The 19,113-nt window shown below is 49.8% G+C and overlaps 1 protein-coding gene across 2 annotated transcripts in view; it reads left to right on the top strand.

Moving 5' to 3' along the window:
- The window catches only part of USP43 (ubiquitin specific peptidase 43), a 53,107-nt gene that overhangs the window by 26,221 nt on the left and 7,773 nt on the right, over positions 1–19,113 (top strand). The window contains exons 6-14 of one of the 2 annotated variants that reach the window (XM_034989823.1): positions 334–469; positions 1,751–1,886; positions 3,940–4,051; positions 7,849–7,952; positions 10,315–10,392; positions 11,195–11,321; positions 11,421–11,769; positions 13,442–13,600; positions 14,962–15,126. In XM_034989823.1, the coding sequence (XP_034845714.1) occupies positions 334–469; positions 1,751–1,886; positions 3,940–4,051; positions 7,849–7,952; positions 10,315–10,392; positions 11,195–11,321; positions 11,421–11,769; positions 13,442–13,600; positions 14,962–15,126 (1,366 nt within the window). The remainder of the gene's footprint in view (positions 1–333; positions 470–1,750; positions 1,887–3,939; positions 4,052–7,848; positions 7,953–10,314; positions 10,393–11,194; positions 11,322–11,420; positions 11,770–13,441; positions 13,601–14,961; positions 15,127–19,113) is intronic. The other variant, XM_034989824.1, reaches the window with a different exon arrangement.

Raw genomic sequence — 19,113 nt, forward strand, 5'->3', positions numbered from 1 at the left:
TAGACACTCTTAACTTTTAGTCTGAAGAGAGCTTTATTTTATTCTTAGTGCTTGCATGATAGTTTAGCTGGGTATAAACTTGAGATTTTTTTCTTTTCCCCCCCTCAATTGTCTTCCCCCATCTCTTCCCTCAGCAGTTTGAGATTCTGTTGTTGCCATTGAGATAGTCTATGGTCAATCTAATTGTTACACCTCCTCTGTTTTATTACTACTAATAAGTAGTGTTTCTTGCTTAGAAGGGAGGAAAGGGTAAGAGACTATTAGTCACTTTTAGATTTCTGGCTCAAGTTCCCTTTGAGGAATCAAAAGGGAAAATGATCCTCCTCGTTCCAGGTGATCTTGGTTGAACTGTGTCCCAGTGGATTCCAGCGGTCTTTCTTTGATGAAGAGGACCTGAATACCATTTCAGAGGGAGATAATGTGTATGCCTTCCACGCGCCCCCACCACCTGGCCAGGAGATGCTCTCAGGTACAGTAGTGCCTCGCATAATTTTATTGGGATAGTATGAGTTACACGTTTGAGAGGGTACTCCTTGTGTGCTAAGGCATAAGATGTTTTGTTTTGGTACTTGGACCTGTCAGGCTTATTTTCTCTGACGTTTGCTGTATAGATGGTTGATGATTAAAAATTATTCAATCAGTCGGGGGTTCTCAAAACCTTGATGAATACAGAATCATGTGGGAAGCTTGTTAAGACAGAGTTCTGGGTCCTATGCACTGAGTTTCTGGTTCAGTAGGTCTGGGGTGGGACCCGAGAATTTGCATGTCTCACAAGTTCCCAGGGGATGCTGCTGCTGCTGGTCCGGAGAACACCCTCTGAGAATGAGGATCATTATTCAGGGCGATCTTTGTCTTCAGGACTCTTAGAGTTCAAGGTTTGTGCTTGAAGCCAAATGTTTACAAGTTGGAGCAGTAGATGACCAAAGAGGTTATTAAATGACTTTTGTTAACAGCCCCACTTGCTGAACTTTGGACTGGCCTAGAAGATCAGTATCTGACTGCCTTTGATTGCAGTTCAGTATATATTCTGGCCCAATTCTCTGGTCAAGAAGGCCCGTATTTGGAGGACCCTCTGCTGGTGTTGCCATATAGCCCAGGTGAATCCTGTACCCTGGTCCATATCCTCAGCCAGCCTTGGTGGCAGACTGTGGGAACCAGGGATCTGTGGTTGCTCTGAGTCAACAGGGAGCCCCTGGGCCTGGAATCTGGAGCAGGGCCTTGACTGGCCCTGATCACATCCTAGTTCAGTGAAAAGACCCTCATTTCAAGTTCAATCAAAGGTGACACCCCTGTGCTTTAAAAGTCTGATTTTCAGAATGATTGGAAATTGAGGAGAGTCTAATTCTTCCACATCCTCAAGGGTAAAAGTTCTCACCTTCTCTCTGTACTTCTTTTGTGGGCTGAGAAAGCCAGAGCCAACTTGCGGCTCTCTGTTCCAGGCATAAAAGCAACCAAAGTCATTTAGGAGTATTTTTTGGATCAACTTTGGGAAAGCTTCACTAACATCCGTGCCCGTGTTTTACTATTATTGGCTGAACACAATGGCAAATTCAATACCACGTTTATGATCTTCCTGTACCAGGTACCAAATGGCACAAGTGTCTCGTACCTTAATATCTCTTTCCTTAAAGCACTCTAGTGTCTCCCAGTGGTGGTTGATAGATGCTGAAAGAGAAGAAGTGGCTAGAGAAGCCAGGGTTGTGGCCCAGCGAATTTTTTTAAGACTATAAACATAATTCTCTCTCTTTAGCTCATCCATCTGGTCTGTCGGTCTCCCCACGCTTGGTAGCCCGTGAGGGTCCGCAGTCATCCCTGCCCATCCATAGCGAGAACAAGGTGCTAGTCCTCTTCTGTAACTTGGTGGGGTCAGGGCAGCAGGCCAGCAGGTATGTATAACCTCATCTTATGTGATGTCTGGGCTGTGTAGACACGTGCTTGGGATTCCATCTAGGATAATTCTAATTTGATAAAATCAAACATCCGTTCTCAAGGTTAATCAGTGAGGAATAGGGTACTTTCTGATCAAGAGGATCATCAGTAACTGCCTTGAACAGATGGCAAACGTTGTCCTTAACAATTAAGCATCAGAGACTTTCCTATTAATTTCAGGAACAATTATCATGGCTCTCACTGCTATCATTTTATACGGTGTCATAAGGCCTGGGCAGTACAGTAAGACAAGGGGAAAAAACTGGCCATAAGAAAAGAGAAAAAAATGACCACTGTCTGCAGATTATACCGTGGCCTGTCCAGAAAGCCAGGAACTGGGAAGTGATCAGAAGTGAAAGGGTCCAGGTATGATAATGTAACAGACAAAACCAGATCATTTTCGTAACTAGCCCAAATAAAACGCTCGAAAGCTATAACTCTAATCAAACATGCCTATACTGATAAAATGTTTGTAAAATTCATCTGGAATAATAAACTCATAAGGACAGTCAGAAAATATTGGGGGAAGGAAAGAGGAGAAAGGGAGAGGGGTTGCATTATTAAACCAAAATAAAGTTGTAATTATAAAAAAATTATGATAAAGGCTATATAAGAAAAACTTTTAAAGCTAAAAAAATCATCATATAGCTGAAAGGATATGCACTTAAATCAATGGAACAGAATAGGCTGAAGTATATTTAGGTATTGTATGATAAAAATGGTACATTTCATATTAAAGAGTGAATAAATTATGTAGTATATAAGGGGGGGCAAATTGATTTTATTTTATATAATCAATTTTTTACTTCCACCATAGATTCACATGTTTAAATTCTAGAGTGATTAAAAGGAAACCATAAAATAACTTGAAGATAATGTAGGGAAATATTTACGTCTTTGGGTGGAGGACTATTTTAACACTTAAGGCAGGCAGGAGGCTCTAAAGGAAAAGGCTACTGTTTTAGACGCATTTAAAATTTTACGTACAAACGAGAAACATATTTACATCATGTGACAGGTGGAAGGTGCATAATCCATTGTATAAAACCCAGCTTGGAGGGCGCCTGGGTGGCTCAGTCGGCTAAGCGACAGCCTTCGGCTCAGGTCATGATCCTGGAATCCCGGGATCGAGTCCCACATCGGGCTCCCTGCTCAGCAGGGAGTCTGCTTCTCCCTCTGACCCTCCTCCCTCTCATGCTCTCTGTCTCTCATTCTCTTGCAAATAAAATTAAAAAAAAATTAAAAAATCAGTCATGTGCAGACAAAGGTGTTGCACACAGACATATAGAGCTCCTGCTATAAGCAAGCACTGTTAAAATTAAAAGATCGGAAACAATCTGAATGCCTGACAGTAGAGGATAAGGTGAATAAACCGACCGTGGACAACACGGTCCCTTTGCTGTTCCAGACACACCAGCTCAGGTTCGTGCTGGCTTTCAGCAAAGTTTATTCAGCAGCGTCACATTCTTAATCCCATTGGCTCTTCGTAGAACCTTGTGTGGTGCAACCACGGGACATCAGTGGTTGGTGATTCGTCCCGTGGTACCCGTGGCTGAGCCGGGACTGTGCTGGCGATCCGGGCAGTGTAGGCTCACCGCAGTGCGTTCATCAGCTTGGGTCATGGAAAACATTCTCCCGAGAATACTGATGCACATAACCAGAGCGTCCGCCGGACCGGCTTCCCTCTGGATTAATCCCTGCCTCGCTTTCCTCTGGCTACAAAGTTCTCTTACCTTGTTGTGGGGAAGAGAGTCTCCCCAGCTGGCTGATCGTTTGCAGCCGTCTGTTTTGACCACCACGCCTCTCTCTGGCTTTGCATTTCTGGACCTCTGCATATATCGCAGTGTGTCCGTCTGCAGTGAGGGTCTCTGATGGGCATTCTCGAACCGTGCTTGGTGCTCAACTCGTACTCAGTGGAGACGTGCTCCTGAGCAGAGCAAACGCTCATGATTGTTGAGTGGTGTTGGTCTTTCCTTTGCTGAGCTAACCTGCTGCCCTTGAATCGTTCAGGTTTGGGCCACCTTTCCTGCTAAGGGAAGACAGAGCCATTTCCTGGGTCCAGCTGCAAGAGTGCATTCTCAGTAAGGTCCGCTGTGTCCTGAAGAGTGAGGCCCCCATTCAGGTCAGTGTGTATGTGTGCGTGTGTGTAGTATGTGTGTTGTGGGGGATGGAGAGGGGGTAGGGATCTAGGAGGAGCTCGGGATAGATGGGCATTTGCTGTTAATGAGAGTGTTCACATTGCCGTATAAAACTGCTTTTTGCAAAAAAAAAAAAAACACCACTGGGATAGCATTTACACTGTTCTTCTCTATTTTCTTTTCTTTTTTTTTTTTTAAGATTTTATTTATTTATTTGAGACAGAGAGAATGAGAGAGAGAGAGAGAGCACATGAGAGGGGGGAGGGTCAGAGGGAGAAGCAGGCTTCCTGCCAAGCAGGGAGCCCGATGCGGGACTCGATCCAGGGACTCCAGGATCATGACCTGAGCCGAAGGCAGTCGCTTAACCAACGGAGCCACCCAGGCGCCCTCTTCTCTATTTTCTATATTTATGGCTTATCTGTGGTTCTTCCTGGAGCGTGGTGTATTACAATAAATTGTAACTTACACGTTTGCATCCAAAATTTCAGGGGACTTGAGGCCTAACTTCTGTGGAAAATGAAAATGGGTGTTTATGTCCAAATGCGAACATCTAGATATTAGAAAAAAAAAATTGTCCGGTTTTTTAAAAAACGGAGATTAAAAACTCGAGGCAAAACACCTTTTTGCCTTGCTCCTTTATTTATTCTCAGGTTGGTAGTTAACAGATAAACACAACACACGCTAAAACCATTCCTTTTGGCCCTTAGAGTAGCAGAAACCATTCCGATGGTTCGGAAGATGTTGACATTTTGGGGGACAGGTCAGGAGCCCCAGAATTTTGCTTCCCTACGGGAGAACTTGTCAGAGGTGATTTCTTCATAATTCATGCTCCTTCCTGCTCGGGGAAGACCGTACGTTTGATTCAGGAAGTACATGAAATAACATTTTGTCAAACACCTTCTCTACATTCGTACCAACCTCTATCTCTAAAGGATTTTTTTTTCCCCGTGGTGTCCAAATTAGAGCCTCTGACTTCTCTCTAAATAGGTCAGAATATCTTGTAATAATAGCTCTAGCCTTCTGCAGACCTTGTGCTCCTGATCCTTGCAAGTGGATGAAACCACTTTTATGTGAACGTTGAACTCAGCCGTCCCTATTCTCCACCTGATCACACATGTACGCCTGCCTCTGCACCTCTCTGGTCAATAGGTTTGCAGAAACCCATAAGGCAACCAGTGGGGCCAGCAAAATTCTAATAGAGGCAACCTCCCGCGGGTCAGGGATGCTTTTCTGCAGACTCATCGGGCAATGTGTGGCCTGATTTTTTGTAGGAGGAAGGTGTTATAAATGGTTGTGGGGTTCCTAGGATAGCCCACCCATTTAACCCATAATGCTTTAAGTACCATATAAAATCCTGGCTCGCTATGGTCATGATTTGAACGCATTCACAATTCTCAACCTAGAGCTGAAGAGATGAAAAGTAGTGAAGGCCCTAAAAGGAATTTTCCTAGCTAAGAATGGAAGACAGGAGAATGTCTTCCAAAAATGACCAATTTGCTAGACAGATTGAGTTTGTTTGAATTCTGAAAAATGGAGATTTATCACTGCCGAGACATTTCTGTGGTCACGTTGTAAACTCGCTTTGTGTGCAGACGGGGTAAGCTGCCTGCATGCGGTATTGGTGTCTTGATTGTGTTGATCATGTTGCTGTCCAGACAGCAAGGCTCAGTTGGGAAAAAAGCCCCTCCCGCCCCCCGCCCTCCACCGCCACCTCGCCGCCCCCAGATTTAAGAAACGGTCTCCTTAGGAAGTACACCCTTCCGTGGCCACCCCTGGATCCAAGCTTCTGGAGGCAGCTTGCTTCCCACCACTGCTTTTGTCTTTGTTGAAGCTGTAGGTCAACCGGAGTGTGGTTATGGTCCAATCGGGCATGGACCCTGGACTTCACACTCAAGGCAACTGGGTTCCGATTCACCTTACCAGTGTCCCCTTGCTCCCTGCACATGCGAGCTGTCACAGCCAGAAGAGGGGTCATGGCTGTTTGAGGTTGTGCTGGGTCGTGCCCACACACTGTTGCTCTTTCCTGGAATTCCAGTGCCCTCCCCCTCCTCCCCTGTCTGAATTCAACCTATATAGTTCACCAGTGCTTTGTAAGTAGATGTGTGTCTACCTTTTATCATCATCAGAGTTTGCAAGGAAATTTCATTGTTTTTCTAATTTAAGCTAACTTCTTCATAATTCATGCTCCTTCCTGCTCGGGGAGGTAATCAGTGACTATTTTAAGAACTGTATTTGCAGGGCGCCTGGGTGGGTTAAGCGTTTGATTCTTGGTTTCGGCTCGGGGTCGTGAGATCGACCCCCACGTGGGCTCCATGCTCAGCGTGGAGTCTGCTTGAGATTCTTTCTCCCTCTCCCTCTGCCCCTCCCCACCAGGCACTCACACTCTTTCTCTCTCTCTCTCAGATGAATAAATAAATCTTAAAAAAAAAAGGGACTGTATTTATTTTACTTGGAGACTCTATTGATTATTTTTAATGGTGGTAAAATATACACAACATTGATTTTAGCCATTCGTTAGTGTACGTTAGTTATAGTCATGATGTTGTAAAACCATCACCACATCCTTACCCCAAATTTTCAGCATCCCTACGAAAACTCTGTGCCCGTTTAACCAAACTCCCCATCCCCCAGCCCTTGGCCTCTGATCACCCCCATCCCACTTTTTGTCCTGATGCATTTGCCTGCTGTAGGTATCTCATGAAGCAGAATCATACGGTGTTTGTCCTTCTGTGTCTGGGGTGGAGTATTTCCAAGGTCCACACACGCTGGGGCACATGTCAGAACTTCCTTCCTTTTTAAGGCTGAATAATAAATACTCCATTGTGTGTGTAGACCCCATTGTGTTTATCCACTCACCTGTTGATGGACACTTGGGTTGTTTCCACATTTTGACTGTTGGAATGACGCCATTTAAGGCTCCCTTCCAACTTCAGAAGTGTTAGAATATGAAAAAAAACATACATCTTAGAATGAAAACATAGGTAGTATTTCCTTATGTGGCTTATTTTGTTGTTGTTGTTGTTGTTTGAAGCATATAAATACTTCTGAAGCATTTGGTATGTAAAGTAGACACTAGCTTTCTTTTAGATACTCGCCTCATTTTGGCCATTTGGTGATGATGATAATCATCTTAAAGTCAGGTAAATTATCTATTAATTTAATATGTTAAACGTGTTAGATTGCTATGCTAAAAGGTGTAGCATGTATCTTTTTTTAGAGGGAGGAGGGGCAGAGGGAGGAAGAGAGAATTTCAAGCGGGCTCCATGCCTAGTGCGGAGCCCGACGTGGGGCTCGATCCCATTGACCCTGAGATCACGACCTGAGCCAAAATCAAGAGTCGGACGCTTCACCGACTGAGCCACTCAGGCGCCCCTAGTGTGCATCTTGTTAAAAAAAAAAAAAAAGATCTTTATATCTGCAGGTTTTGAATACTAATTTTTTTTTTTTAAAGATTTTATTTATTTATTTGACAGAGACAGAGACAGCGAGAGCAGGAACACAAGCAGGGGGAGAGGGAGAGGGAGAAGCAGGCTTCTCGCGGAGCCAGGAGCCCAATGTGGGGCTCGATCCCAGGACCCTGGGATCATGACCTGCGCTGAAGGCAGTCGCTTAACCAACTGAGCCACCCAGGTGCCCCTGAATACTAATTTTTTTTAAGGGCATACTCAAAATACACCATCAACAAAAAGGAGGACAGTCTTTGACTAACTTATTTGCCCTTGAGAGTCTCAGTGCAGTCAACACGATGCTGACCCACTGTCTCTGTTTGATGTCTCGTCAGAACCCGGGATCTCTGTTCTCCGTCCGGGTTGTGGGGCTTTCTCTGGCCTGCGGCTACTTATCCCCACAGGACAGCCATCCCCTCTGTCACTGGGCAGTGGACAGGTAAGGGGGCACATTCCAGATTTGGTAAGAGAAGAGGTGTCACTGTATTTTGACTGGAGTCCTTGGAGGTTCTGTGTCCGTACGTTGATTATCATCCTATCTACTCCTGGTTACTCACCTCCTGGTATGTTAGATCCTTAGACACATTCTGTGCTTTCAGCCCTTACGTCTAGAGAGGGGCTGTGATGGCCATCTCGAAGATGAGGGGACACTGAAGTTCCCAGAGATGAGTTAACTTGCTCATATATATTTTTTTTAATTTATTTAATAGTGAGAGCATGAGCAGAGGGAAGGGGCAGAGGGAGAAGAAGAAGCAGGCTCCCCGTTGAGCAGGGATCCTGAAGCGGGGCTCAATCCCAGGACCCCGAGATCATGACTTGAACCAAAGGCAGACCCTTAACCAACAGAGCCACTTGGGGTCCACTAACTTGCTCCTACTTAGGTAGCTGATGGCCCAGCCTGAATCTGAACCCACTTCAGTCTGACCGAGAAACCCAAATTGGTTCAGTGAGCTCATGCTGCCGAATTTAGCCTGACCGTCCCGTCTGGGGTAGGGGAGAATTCTGCCACGGAGTCTTTGGTTCAAGCTGTAGAACACCGTGTCTGTGATTGAGGGGTAACGCCAGTGTGCCCCCCATCCCCCCCGCCCCACGGCTTTCACCTTGCACGGCCCTGCCGAGCAATGCACATGAGCAGCAAAGTATCTGAGAGGTGGTTTTGCTCTGTAAACTATCTAGTACTTTTGGTCATTTTCCCCACAGACACAAAACTGTCAGTAAACATCTCTGATTTTTCTGACTCAGCCAGCCAAAGCCGAGTGAATCCTTAACAGAGGTGTGATAATTCTGATTTATAATAAGAAATATGTCTTTGGTCTTGTGGCACAGAGCTCGTAAGACCCTTGGAATGCTTTTAGTGATACGTGATAAAGGTGCCTTATTCTCCCTAACAAGCCCCTTTCAGCCACACCCGAGTTTACATTAACGAGGTCATTTTTGGAAAGAACCTAAGGATGGGGCCAGGTTGCCAGGGGAACCAACCGTGGGATAAAGGTTGGAACTCTCCTTCCTACCCGAAGACCTCAGGGGAGGGAGAGGGGCTGGAGATTGATTAATCAATTCAATCATGCCTGTATAATGAAGCCTCCATAAAAACCCAGAAGGGCAGGTTTGGGGAGCTTCCAGGTGGGTGAACACTCAGAGGTGCTGGGAGGGCCGGTGGTGGGCACACAGAGGGCATGGAAGCTCTGCAACCTTCTCACACACATCACCCTCTGCCTCTCTTCCATCCGGCTATTCATGAGTTACATCCTTTCGTAATAAACTGGCGATCTAGCAAGTGAAATGTTTCTCTGAGTTCTGTGAGCTGCTCTAGCAAATTCATCAAACCCAAGGAGGGGGCCCTGGAGCCTCCTGTCTGCAGCCAGGGGGTCAGAACGCCCAGATGACAACCCAGACTTGCGGTTGGTGTCTAAAGTGGGAGGGGGCAGTCCTGTAGGACGGAGCCCTTCACCTGTGGGAATCTGATGCTAGTCTTCTGGTAGATGATGCTGGAATTGAGTTGATTGCTTGGTGGTGTTGACAGAAAGCCCACACTGGAATTGGTGTCAGAATCCGACTAGGTGTCAGGATCATAGTAAGGAAGGACCCCTCTCCTTTTTAAAAACCAGGAACCAGCAGAGTAGGGCATAAGCCCAAAGTTTCTAAGCACCCTTCTTGCTTGGGAGCTGCTTTACAGAGTTAGGGAAGCTGGAGAAACTTTGGCTCATCCTGCTTTGGTCTAACGGGAAAGGGGAGCACAGGGGTTTGGGGAGCTCTGAGAGGGGCCCCCCTCACGGGACTCTGGCTTCCAAGCGAGTTCCACAGACTGATGCCCACCTGACCACTCATTGTCCCTGGCCCATGACAGAACTTGAGAGGAAGCACAGAGGTGTGTTAAGACAAAAGGACAGAGCAATTGAAAATATGATGAATATATATTATCTACAGTATATAGATACATATTAAATTATCTATAATCTAAAATTATAATAATTTTTAAATTGGACTTTTATTTTGTCCCCCCCATTATTTTTATTGTATTTTGCCAAAGGATCCGTCTGTAGTGGTTTAGAAACCGATCAACAAACGGGTCTTTCGTCGTAGGTAGTTTGAGAAGCCCTGGAAAGTGGACCACGCTGAAGGAAGGCCTCCCCCAGGCCACGGCCCTTCTGGTCACGCGTCTGCCCGCCCGGCCTTGGTTTACCCCTAGTTCACCCTTAGTTCGGGCACTTGTGTTCGGGACATCGGCCCCGGGCCTGGGGGCGGAGCTGTGGGAAGGAGACCCCGTGCTTTCTGATGGGCTCCGTGTTCTCTCCCCTCAGGGCTCTGCACCTCAGGAGGCCGGGGGGCCCCCCCCACGTCAAACTGGCCGTGGAGTGGGACATCTGTGCCAAGGAGCGGTGAGTTCAACAGATTGGGGCTCCCGCGGAGGAGACTGGGGCCTGCCTGTGCAAATAAATCTTCCCGTGCCCGGGGTCCCCCGACATGCCTAAGGCAGTATGCACACGTCCTTGATCCCATATGGGCCCTGCATCTGAGAGACCCTAACGACAAGTGTCTGTATGTAAACAGTAGTGACCATGACCATGACCATGACCGTGAGGAGCGGTGTGAGGAGCGGTGGTGGTAAGAGTAGTAACCACTTAGGTGACGCCGACCCGCTCCCGGCTCTGAGCGCTCCGCATAGATGCGGTGTATTTCCTCTTGGTCCCGCCCCATGAGGTCAGCACTACCATAATCCACAGTTTCCAGCTGTGGAAACCGAGGCACAGAGAGGTTACCCGATTGCTCAGTGTCCCGCAGCTCGTTCGCGTGCCGGAGCCGGGATTCGAACCCAGGCTGTCTGGTTCAAGTCCACGCTCTCAGGCGCTCAGCGTGGCTGTGCCTGTCACCCCAAGTGCACGTGGCCCTACTTTGTAAAAAGGACCCCGTTCAGTCCAGCAAGCGTTCACGAGTCCCCTGTGAGGTCCCGGGCCCCGCGCTGGACGAGGAAGCCGAGGCGGATCGGCCCAGCGCGGGGTCCCTCCGGGAGCTGGTGGGCGAGAGCGGGATTCCCGGGAGCCCGAGTGCGGCCGAGGCGCCGGGCGGGGCAGCTTTGCCTCCCCTGGTGGATGCCTTCCCACCCGCGTGCTGTGCGGAGTCCAGGTGGGAGCCCCCTCGGCGGCGAGAAGCCCCGACGCCCGTGGTCCCCTCTCCTCGCAGCCTGTTCGGGAGCCTCCAGGAGGAGCGGGTGCAGGATGCGGACAGCGTGTGGCGGCAGCGGTGGGCCCACCAGCAGCACAGCTGTACCTTGGACGAGTGTTTTCAGTTCTACACCAAGGAGGAGCAGGTGGTGCCCGGAGGGTCCACGCCCCCGGGCCGGGACTGGTGGGTTGGCCACGGTGCGTCGGGCCGGGCCGGCTCACGGTCCCCGTGGCTTCCTTTCCAGCTGGCTCAGGACGATGCATGGAAGTGTCCGCACTGCAAGGCCCTCCAGCAGGGCATGGTGAAGCTGAGCCTGTGGACCCTGCCGGACATCCTCATCATCCACCTCAAGAGGTTCTGTCAAGTGGGCGAGAGAAGGAACAAGCTGTCCACGCTGGTGAAGTTCCCGCTCTCTGGCCTCAACATGGCTCCCCACGTGGCCCAGAGAAGCACCAGCCCCCCGCCTGTGACGGGCCCCTGGCCCCCCTGGAAGCCCCCGGCCTGCCTGCCCGCCGGCTACCCACTGGACTTCCTATACGACCTATATGCCGTCTGCAACCACCACGGCAGTCTGCAAGGTGGGCATTACACAGGTGAGCCTTGCCTCTCGGCTCGTGGCTGCCGTGGTCATGCGTCGTGTCCGTGGCCCGAGCTTCAAGCTGCCCCGGGAATGCCGAGCTCCCTCGGGCCCTGGGCATGTGCACACCCTTCATCACACGCCAGGCACCTGCCAGAGAACGGGGGGCGAGGGCAAGTACCCCTTCTGTGTAGACTCTGTGTGCGGTACCAGAGCTTCTGTGATGAGCAAGACAGACAGGAGTGCTGGCCTCATGGGGACACACACAATGACAAGATGCTTGTCGCTTTAGCTCGTTCACTGCCTGGCATTATAAAGGGTATTCGGCTGACCATGTCTGTGCTAGAGATAAGGCCTCTCTCTCTGAGGATGGCGCCTGTACGCCGAGAGCTAAAGGAACTAGCCGGGTGAATAATGGGAGGAGGACCATGATGGGAAGCACTACCAGCATGTGCAAAGGCCCTGGGGCAGTTTGGTGTGTTTAAGAAATGATGAAAGCCTGTCATGGCGGAAGTATAGTGACCCAGGGCTAAGTAACACGGATGAGGCTGGAGAGGTGAGTACTACATGGAGGCCATGGATGAGAGTTTGCATTTTTTCCAAAGGGTAACGGGAAGCCGGTGAAAGGCTTTAGGCAGAGCGCTGAAGACATAGTCTAGTTCACACATTGAGGGTGTAGCTCTCCTCTACGGAAACCAGGTAGAAGGGAGCAAGGGTGGAAGTTGGAATTCCAGTTCGGGGAAATTTCTGGGGCTCAAGTGAGAGATGGTGTTGGCTGGGACTCCAGAGGGGACAATCAAGGTATTTGAGATGCATAAGTAGAATCAGGAAGACCGGCATTTGGACTGGGGCATGGCCGGGGGGGGTGGGTGGAGGGAGGGCGGGCAGGGAAGAGCAAAGATGAGCCCCTAGGTGCCTGGTCTGGAGTAGCCCAGGGCTCAGCAAACTGTGGCCCGCGGGCCAGATCCAGTCCGGCACCTGTTTCTGTACAGCCCACGACTTAAAAATGGTTTTTACATTTTAAACGGGTGTTAAAAAAAAAAAAAAAAGAACAAGGAGAATCTATGTCAGAGACCGTCTGTGGCCATACGTGACCTGTAAAGTCTAAGATATTTGCTCTGTGGCTCATTACAGAAAAGTGGGCTGACTCGGGGCTAGTGGGTTATGGCACCATTCACTGAGATGTGGAGGGAAAGGAGAGTATTTTGTCACAATTGCTTAGAAGGTGGCGAGAACCTTATTTATGGTCTTTTCGTTAAACGTTTGGCTTCGGTTCTTAGGCAGGAAAGAAGCACAGCATAATCCCAAATGAGTTTGTTTTTATCACACACTGAATCAGAGATGTGCATTTCGAAACTTCTCAAGGAGCCATGTGAACGTTGACATTATTGTCTGGCTAAGTAACTCAGGGCTCCCTGTTATTGGAGATTTTGCCTGAGTAAGGGCCACCACATAAGGGCTCAGCTAAAGTCACAGCACACTTAGCAATAAGCCTCGGGGAGCGAAACGGATTGATCTTTCTGATTCTGCAAAATGCAGTTCTGGCCAGGAATGGACCAATTTTTCTCATTCTGTTACAAATACGTCCATTTTCCAGCTCTGTTCGTGAGAAACGCCTTTCTGGGGTTTTTTTGGGGGGGGAGCGGGGGGCCTCCAGTAATTGACACTTGGGGTTTGGACCTTTGCAGCCTACTGCCGGAACTCTTTGGATGGCCAGTGGTATAGTTACGACGACAGCACGGTAGAGCCGCTCCCAGAGGATGAGGTCAATAGCCGAGGGGCTTACATCCTATTTTATCAGAAACGGAACAGCATCCCTCTCTGGTCAGCCAGCAGCTCCCTGAGAGGTAGGTGCTACCTCTCAGTAAGGGGAGGGGAGTTGGAAGGTACTCAATCGGACGACAGGGACCAGGAGAGGAGGCATGTGATCTGGAACGGGGAGCTCTTCCTGCAGCGCGGAGATTTGGGTACGACAGGCGAGTGTCCCGTTCGTAGGTTTGGGTGATGGACACGGTGAAACCCAAGAAGGGGAAAGGAATAATACTGTGTAGCAGGGGACTCTTGGCGGTTTGGGGATTTCAGTTTTCCGGTCTCTCATCAAACCAGACTTAAAATATTCTTAGAAGGTTTATTTCTTTATATTTAGAGACACAGACAGAGAGAGCATGAGTGGGAGGGGCAGGAGAGAATCCCAAGCAGACCCCTGTGCCGAGAGCCGAGCCCGACGCGGGGCCCCAGCTCACGACCCTGAGAGCGTAACCCGAGCCGAAACCAAGAGTCGGATGCTCCACCGACTGAGCCACCCGGGCGCCCCTCGAGCCAGACTTTAATTACATTTGTGCACACACCTGCGTTCGTCCTGTTAGGAAGGGCGGGGTGGTGGTTAGGGATGCGTGGCCTCAGTAGGAAACTTAGCGGCTTGACCGTACCCAGTAACATGTTCACTAAACAGCCTCAAACTTGGAAGTCTGGAGGGGGGAAAAAAAAAAGGCGGGGGGGTCAAAGTTGACCTTCTTATGTGATGTATTTCACTCACAATCCTATCCTTATCTTTGGAATGAGAGAGCTTATTTTTTTTTTTTTAAGATTTTATTTATTTATTTGAGAGAGAGAGAGAATGAAAGACAGAGAGCATGAGAGGGAGGAGGGTCAGAGGGAGAAGCAGACTCCCTGCCGAGCAGGGAGCCCGACGCGGGACTCGATCCCGGGACTCCAGGATCATGACCTGAGCCGAAGGCAGTCGCTTAACCAACTGAGCCACCCAGGCGCCCCTTATTTTTTTTTTTAATACTCCTATTTTCTTCCTAAAAATTATTGGAAGGTGGCCAAATTAAACCACAATGCCCCAAGAGGTCTACATCAACCCCAATGAAGCCTGTGGCTTTTTGTAGGACACAGAATGAATGAATGAAAAACATAGCCTATTTAGAAAACCGGAGTCGTGGCAAGTTAACGCCAGGAGAGGCGTTTCAGTACTTGTCAACGCGCTGACCTCTCTGTGCCCGAATGCCTTTCCCTACGTTTTCACTTGGTCACGTAGTGAAGCCGTTGTGGGGTTTCTCCTCTGGTCCCAACTTTTGTTTATGTCCCTCTGCTCTGGTTCTGCAGTCCCAGGGCCTCGGGGGTGGGAGTCTGGCCGCGAGAGCCTCCTCCGGGGACCCCGACCGGGTGAGGCTGGGTCCAGCCTCCTCTGTGTGCTTCCCTGCAGGCTCTACCAGTTCCTCCTTCTCCGATCACTGGCTCCTTCGGCTGGAGAGCGATCACAGCAGTGCCAGGGGAAGCCTGCTGTCCTGGAGCTCCAGCCCCGGCCCCTCCCGGCCCCAGGAGCCGGACCCTCCCATCCTCACCACCAGCCTCTCTGATCAGGAAAAGGGTACGTCCTTTCGCGTCGGTCCGATTGCCTGCTTTGATTTTCCTTTTCTGTGACGACCATTACTCCTCAGCTTTCTGAAAGTGCTGGTACTTCGCGGCTTTGGGTGTAAAGTGCCAGTCTTCTGTGACCGGCCCTCAGCTCCACCCCCTGTCCCCCACCCTCCAGCTGCAGGTGCATTCCCTCTCGGCTCCCTGGAGCTTTCTGTCTAACGGGCAGCATGACGCGTGAATGAATCAATGCAGATGATGGCGTGATGAGAAGCAGGGACGAGGGGGAAGAGGTAGATCATCAGAAGGACAAATTTGCCTGGCAGAGGGCGCCCCGCCCTGTTAGATGTCCTCATCACAGGGGGCGGGAACAAGGGTGGGAGGTCAGGTGGAGGGCTGACGGTGGTTGTCCCAGCCAGAGAGTAACGTAGGCACTCGAGTGCTGGGCAGGAGGTGGTCAGATTCTGGGTGCCTTTGAAGCTAGAGCTCGCGGGATTTGTTGCTGGGGAGGAGGGGAGTCAGGGAGGACTCTTTTTTTTTTTTTTTTTTAAGATTTTATTTATTTATTTGAGAGAGAGAGAGAGAATGAGAGACAGAGAGCACGAGAGGGAAGAGGGTCAGAGGGAAAAGCAGACTCCCTGCTGAGCAGGGATCCCGACGTGGGACTCGATCCCGGGACTCCGGGATCATGACCTGAGCCGAAGGCAGTCGCCCAACCAACTGAGCCACCCAGGCGCCCTCAGGGAGGACTCTTTGCTGAGCGTCTAACTAGGTGGCCAGGACTGCAGGTCGAGTAAGGTCAGTTTTGGAGGGAAACCAAAACATTTTTCAACACGGTCATTTGGAGACACTCCTGTAAGACATCCGAGTCGAGATGATAACCAAGGAGAGGAGGTAAATAGTTGAGAGCCGTCAGCACGTGGATGGCGTCGAAAGCCCAGGGAAACTGGGAAGACAGAAAAGAGGAGAGCCTGCCCCCAAGCCCTGCAGCTCCCCCCACATCAGGCGACTGAGCAGACAGAGAGGCCAGCCAAGAAAGCACAGGGCGGCCCCTGGGGAGGGAGCAAGAGCACCAGCTACCTGTGGCTCACGGACACACAAACGGACGCCCTTGCAGGAAGCCAGTGGCCCAGCGGTGTCATGCACTGTGGAGGGTGGGTGAGCGGCCATCGGGCTGGAGGGTCACCCCGGGGGACCTGCCCCTGCATGTGCTTGGAGAGCACGGAAGCCGCGGCGACAGGTGGAGGAGACACCGGGCTGAAGACGGGCCGGTGGGTCACGGGCTCCATCCAGAGCTGCGGGTAAAGACGCAGTAGCCGCCGAGGAGCACCAAGGTAGAGCACGTTAGCGTCCAGATGAGCCAGTTAGATTCAGATGATCCCCTCTGCAGAGGGAAAAGCGACAACAGGGCAGGAGAGCCAGGGGATACCTACAAAAGCAGAGTCCTTCTGGAAAAACTGCGAATGTGCGCGTGCGTGCCTGTCATTCAGGCTGTGTCTTCCTTCCCTCAGAAAGTGGCAGCACGCTCTGGTTACTTACAGTTTCCATGTTTCTGTTAGCTCCTGAATTCGTTGCTAAAATAAGATTTTTTTTTTTTTAAATGGAAGTATGACATACATACAACAAAGTGCATTCATCACAAATGTCTAATGAATTATCATAACACGTACACACTCCTGTAACTATCACCCAGATGAAGACAGAAAGTTCCAGGCCCTCCCCTCCCCCCTGGTGTCTCTCTCCAGCATCACTGTCTCCCTCCTTTCCAGAGGGAGTGGTATTCCGACTTCTAACACCCTCAAACAACTGGGACACATAAAGTTCTCTGCACAGAAGTTTAAGTGTCCATGAGCGAGAGAGAGACAGACAGACGTTGTTATCTGTTGACTGTTGACTGTTGACTATGGTCCATAAAAACCAAAAGCAGGGATCTGGGAAAGAAAGAAAGTACGATGGGTGGGGGTGGGGAGAACCACCTCCTTCTCTCGGTGGGTTCTGAAACTGATCTGAGGCTGACCTGGGAAAGGTTGGCTTGATCATCGAGGGAAGCACTTCGAGTGTGTTTATTGCTCGGCCTTGACTTCTCTATGGTTCAGGTCATCATTGTATCAGAGTGGCCCACACAGTCCCTTGTGTGTGTAGCGGACTCTGGTTACATATTTGCAAGTGAATAAATGTGATAGTGTAATCTTAAAGCTCCAGGTGGTTTTAGAGCAGCGTTGAATCCTACCCCCTGGTGGATAGTGGTTTAGGTATCAGTTCGGTTAACTGTTGCTCAAGGTTTGGCATGTTGGTTCCCCATATTTCCCGTTTAGACCTAATACTGATAGGAGCGCCCCTACGTGCATTTGACATTTGTCAAATTTCCTTAGAATGCGTTTCTGGGGAGGCAAACGGTTTAATGCATTATGTTCTGACTCACCCAGTCTGAGCATTCCTCTTCCCTCTCATGATGCACATTTAAGGTGGCGCCTGGTGAACAGAAAAGGCATTCTTTCCCAAGCCTGTCCATCCCCATCAGCGTGAGCCTCGGGCGAGCTCAGAAACCCGTCCCGGTTCTGCCCAGTGGCGTGGGGCCTCGGGCCACTTCTCACTTCTCCCTTCTCCCGGGGACAAATGCATTGCACACCCACCCCCTCACTCCCCCAGGGAGGCAACTTCAAAAGATGGCCCAACTTCTCAACATGGTACCCAGACAAAGGTCAGGCCCAGCGTTCGAGAACTCCCCCGAGAGACAGGGCTAGGGTAGCGGAGGGCAGTAATATTGAAGAATAGTCATATCTCAGCCAGTCATCAGCATCTCCAGGAGGGTGAAATGAGAAAGCTGAGCCTTGGAAGCCACCAGTCGCCAGCTCACCACCTTGGAAAGGGGCAGGGCTGCACGTAGACCACCCCCCCAGCTCCCTCTGGCTGCCGGCATCCTGGCTCCATGCTGCTAGGTATAAATTCTAAAATCGAGTTTATTCCATGTGGCCTCAGCAAGGGCCTTGCTTCCAAAGGGAGCGTCCCCACTTGAGGTTTGACTGAAATGGTGGTGGGATTTTGGAACCTGTTGAGACGGTTGAAAAAAATCCAGCCTCATTTTTTTATTTTCTGGCCTGGGCAAGCTCCGACTCCAGCACATAGGTTTCAGTGGTGGTTGGTACCACGCCCTGTCCCTGTGGGTTTGGGGGAGAATTTTGTCATCGTCAAAAGGAGTACTCTAGTTCTCTGGAGAGAAACATGGGCACCTGGGGAGCTCCATCCTTCCGGTAGCTATGCTATTAGAATTCTAAAGGCATATTATTTTATTTTATTTTAATTTTATTTTTTTAAGATTTTATTTATTTGACAGAGAGATAGAGAGGGCCAGAGAGCACAAGCAGGGGAAGTGGCAGAGGGAGAGGGAGAGGCAGGCTCCCCGCCGAGCAGGGAGCCCGACGCAGGACTCGATACCAGGATCCCAGGATTATGACCCGAGCCGAAGGCCGACGCTTAACCCACTGAGCCACCCAGGCGCCCTAAAGGCATTTTAACCAACAGGGATGGATCCAAGTTTTGTGGGGACTGCAACTTCTGTCATTGGGGACGAGTATAGGGAGAAGCTCCTCGAGAAGGAGGATATAAAAACACCTTTTGCAACTTTTATTAAAAAAAGCAAGAGCCTGTGAAAACCAATGACTGTCCCCCCACCCCCACCCCCAATCCATAAAGGGGCCCTGGGACTTCATCTTTTCGGCAGATGTGCTTCTGATGGTAAATTTTCTCTGTGGTTTTTATTGGGCCTTGGAGGCTTTGTTTTTCACTTTATCAGTGCTTTACCAGTTCCAGAGACTGGGTTATTTCTGTTTTTTTGTTTTTTTTTTTTTTAAGATTTTTTATTTATTTATTTGAGAGAGAGAGAATGAGAGAGAGAGAACACATGAGAGGGGATAGGGTCAGAGGACGAAGCAGACCCCCCGCTGAGCAGGGAGCCCGATGCGGGACTCGATCCCGGGACTCCAGGATCATGACCTGAGCC

This window comes from Mirounga leonina, unplaced genomic scaffold (genome assembly GCF_011800145.1).
Source record: "Mirounga leonina isolate KUSES-001 unplaced genomic scaffold, KU_Mleo_1.0 Mir_488, whole genome shotgun sequence".
Classification (NCBI taxonomy): domain Eukaryota; kingdom Metazoa; phylum Chordata; class Mammalia; order Carnivora; family Phocidae; genus Mirounga; species Mirounga leonina.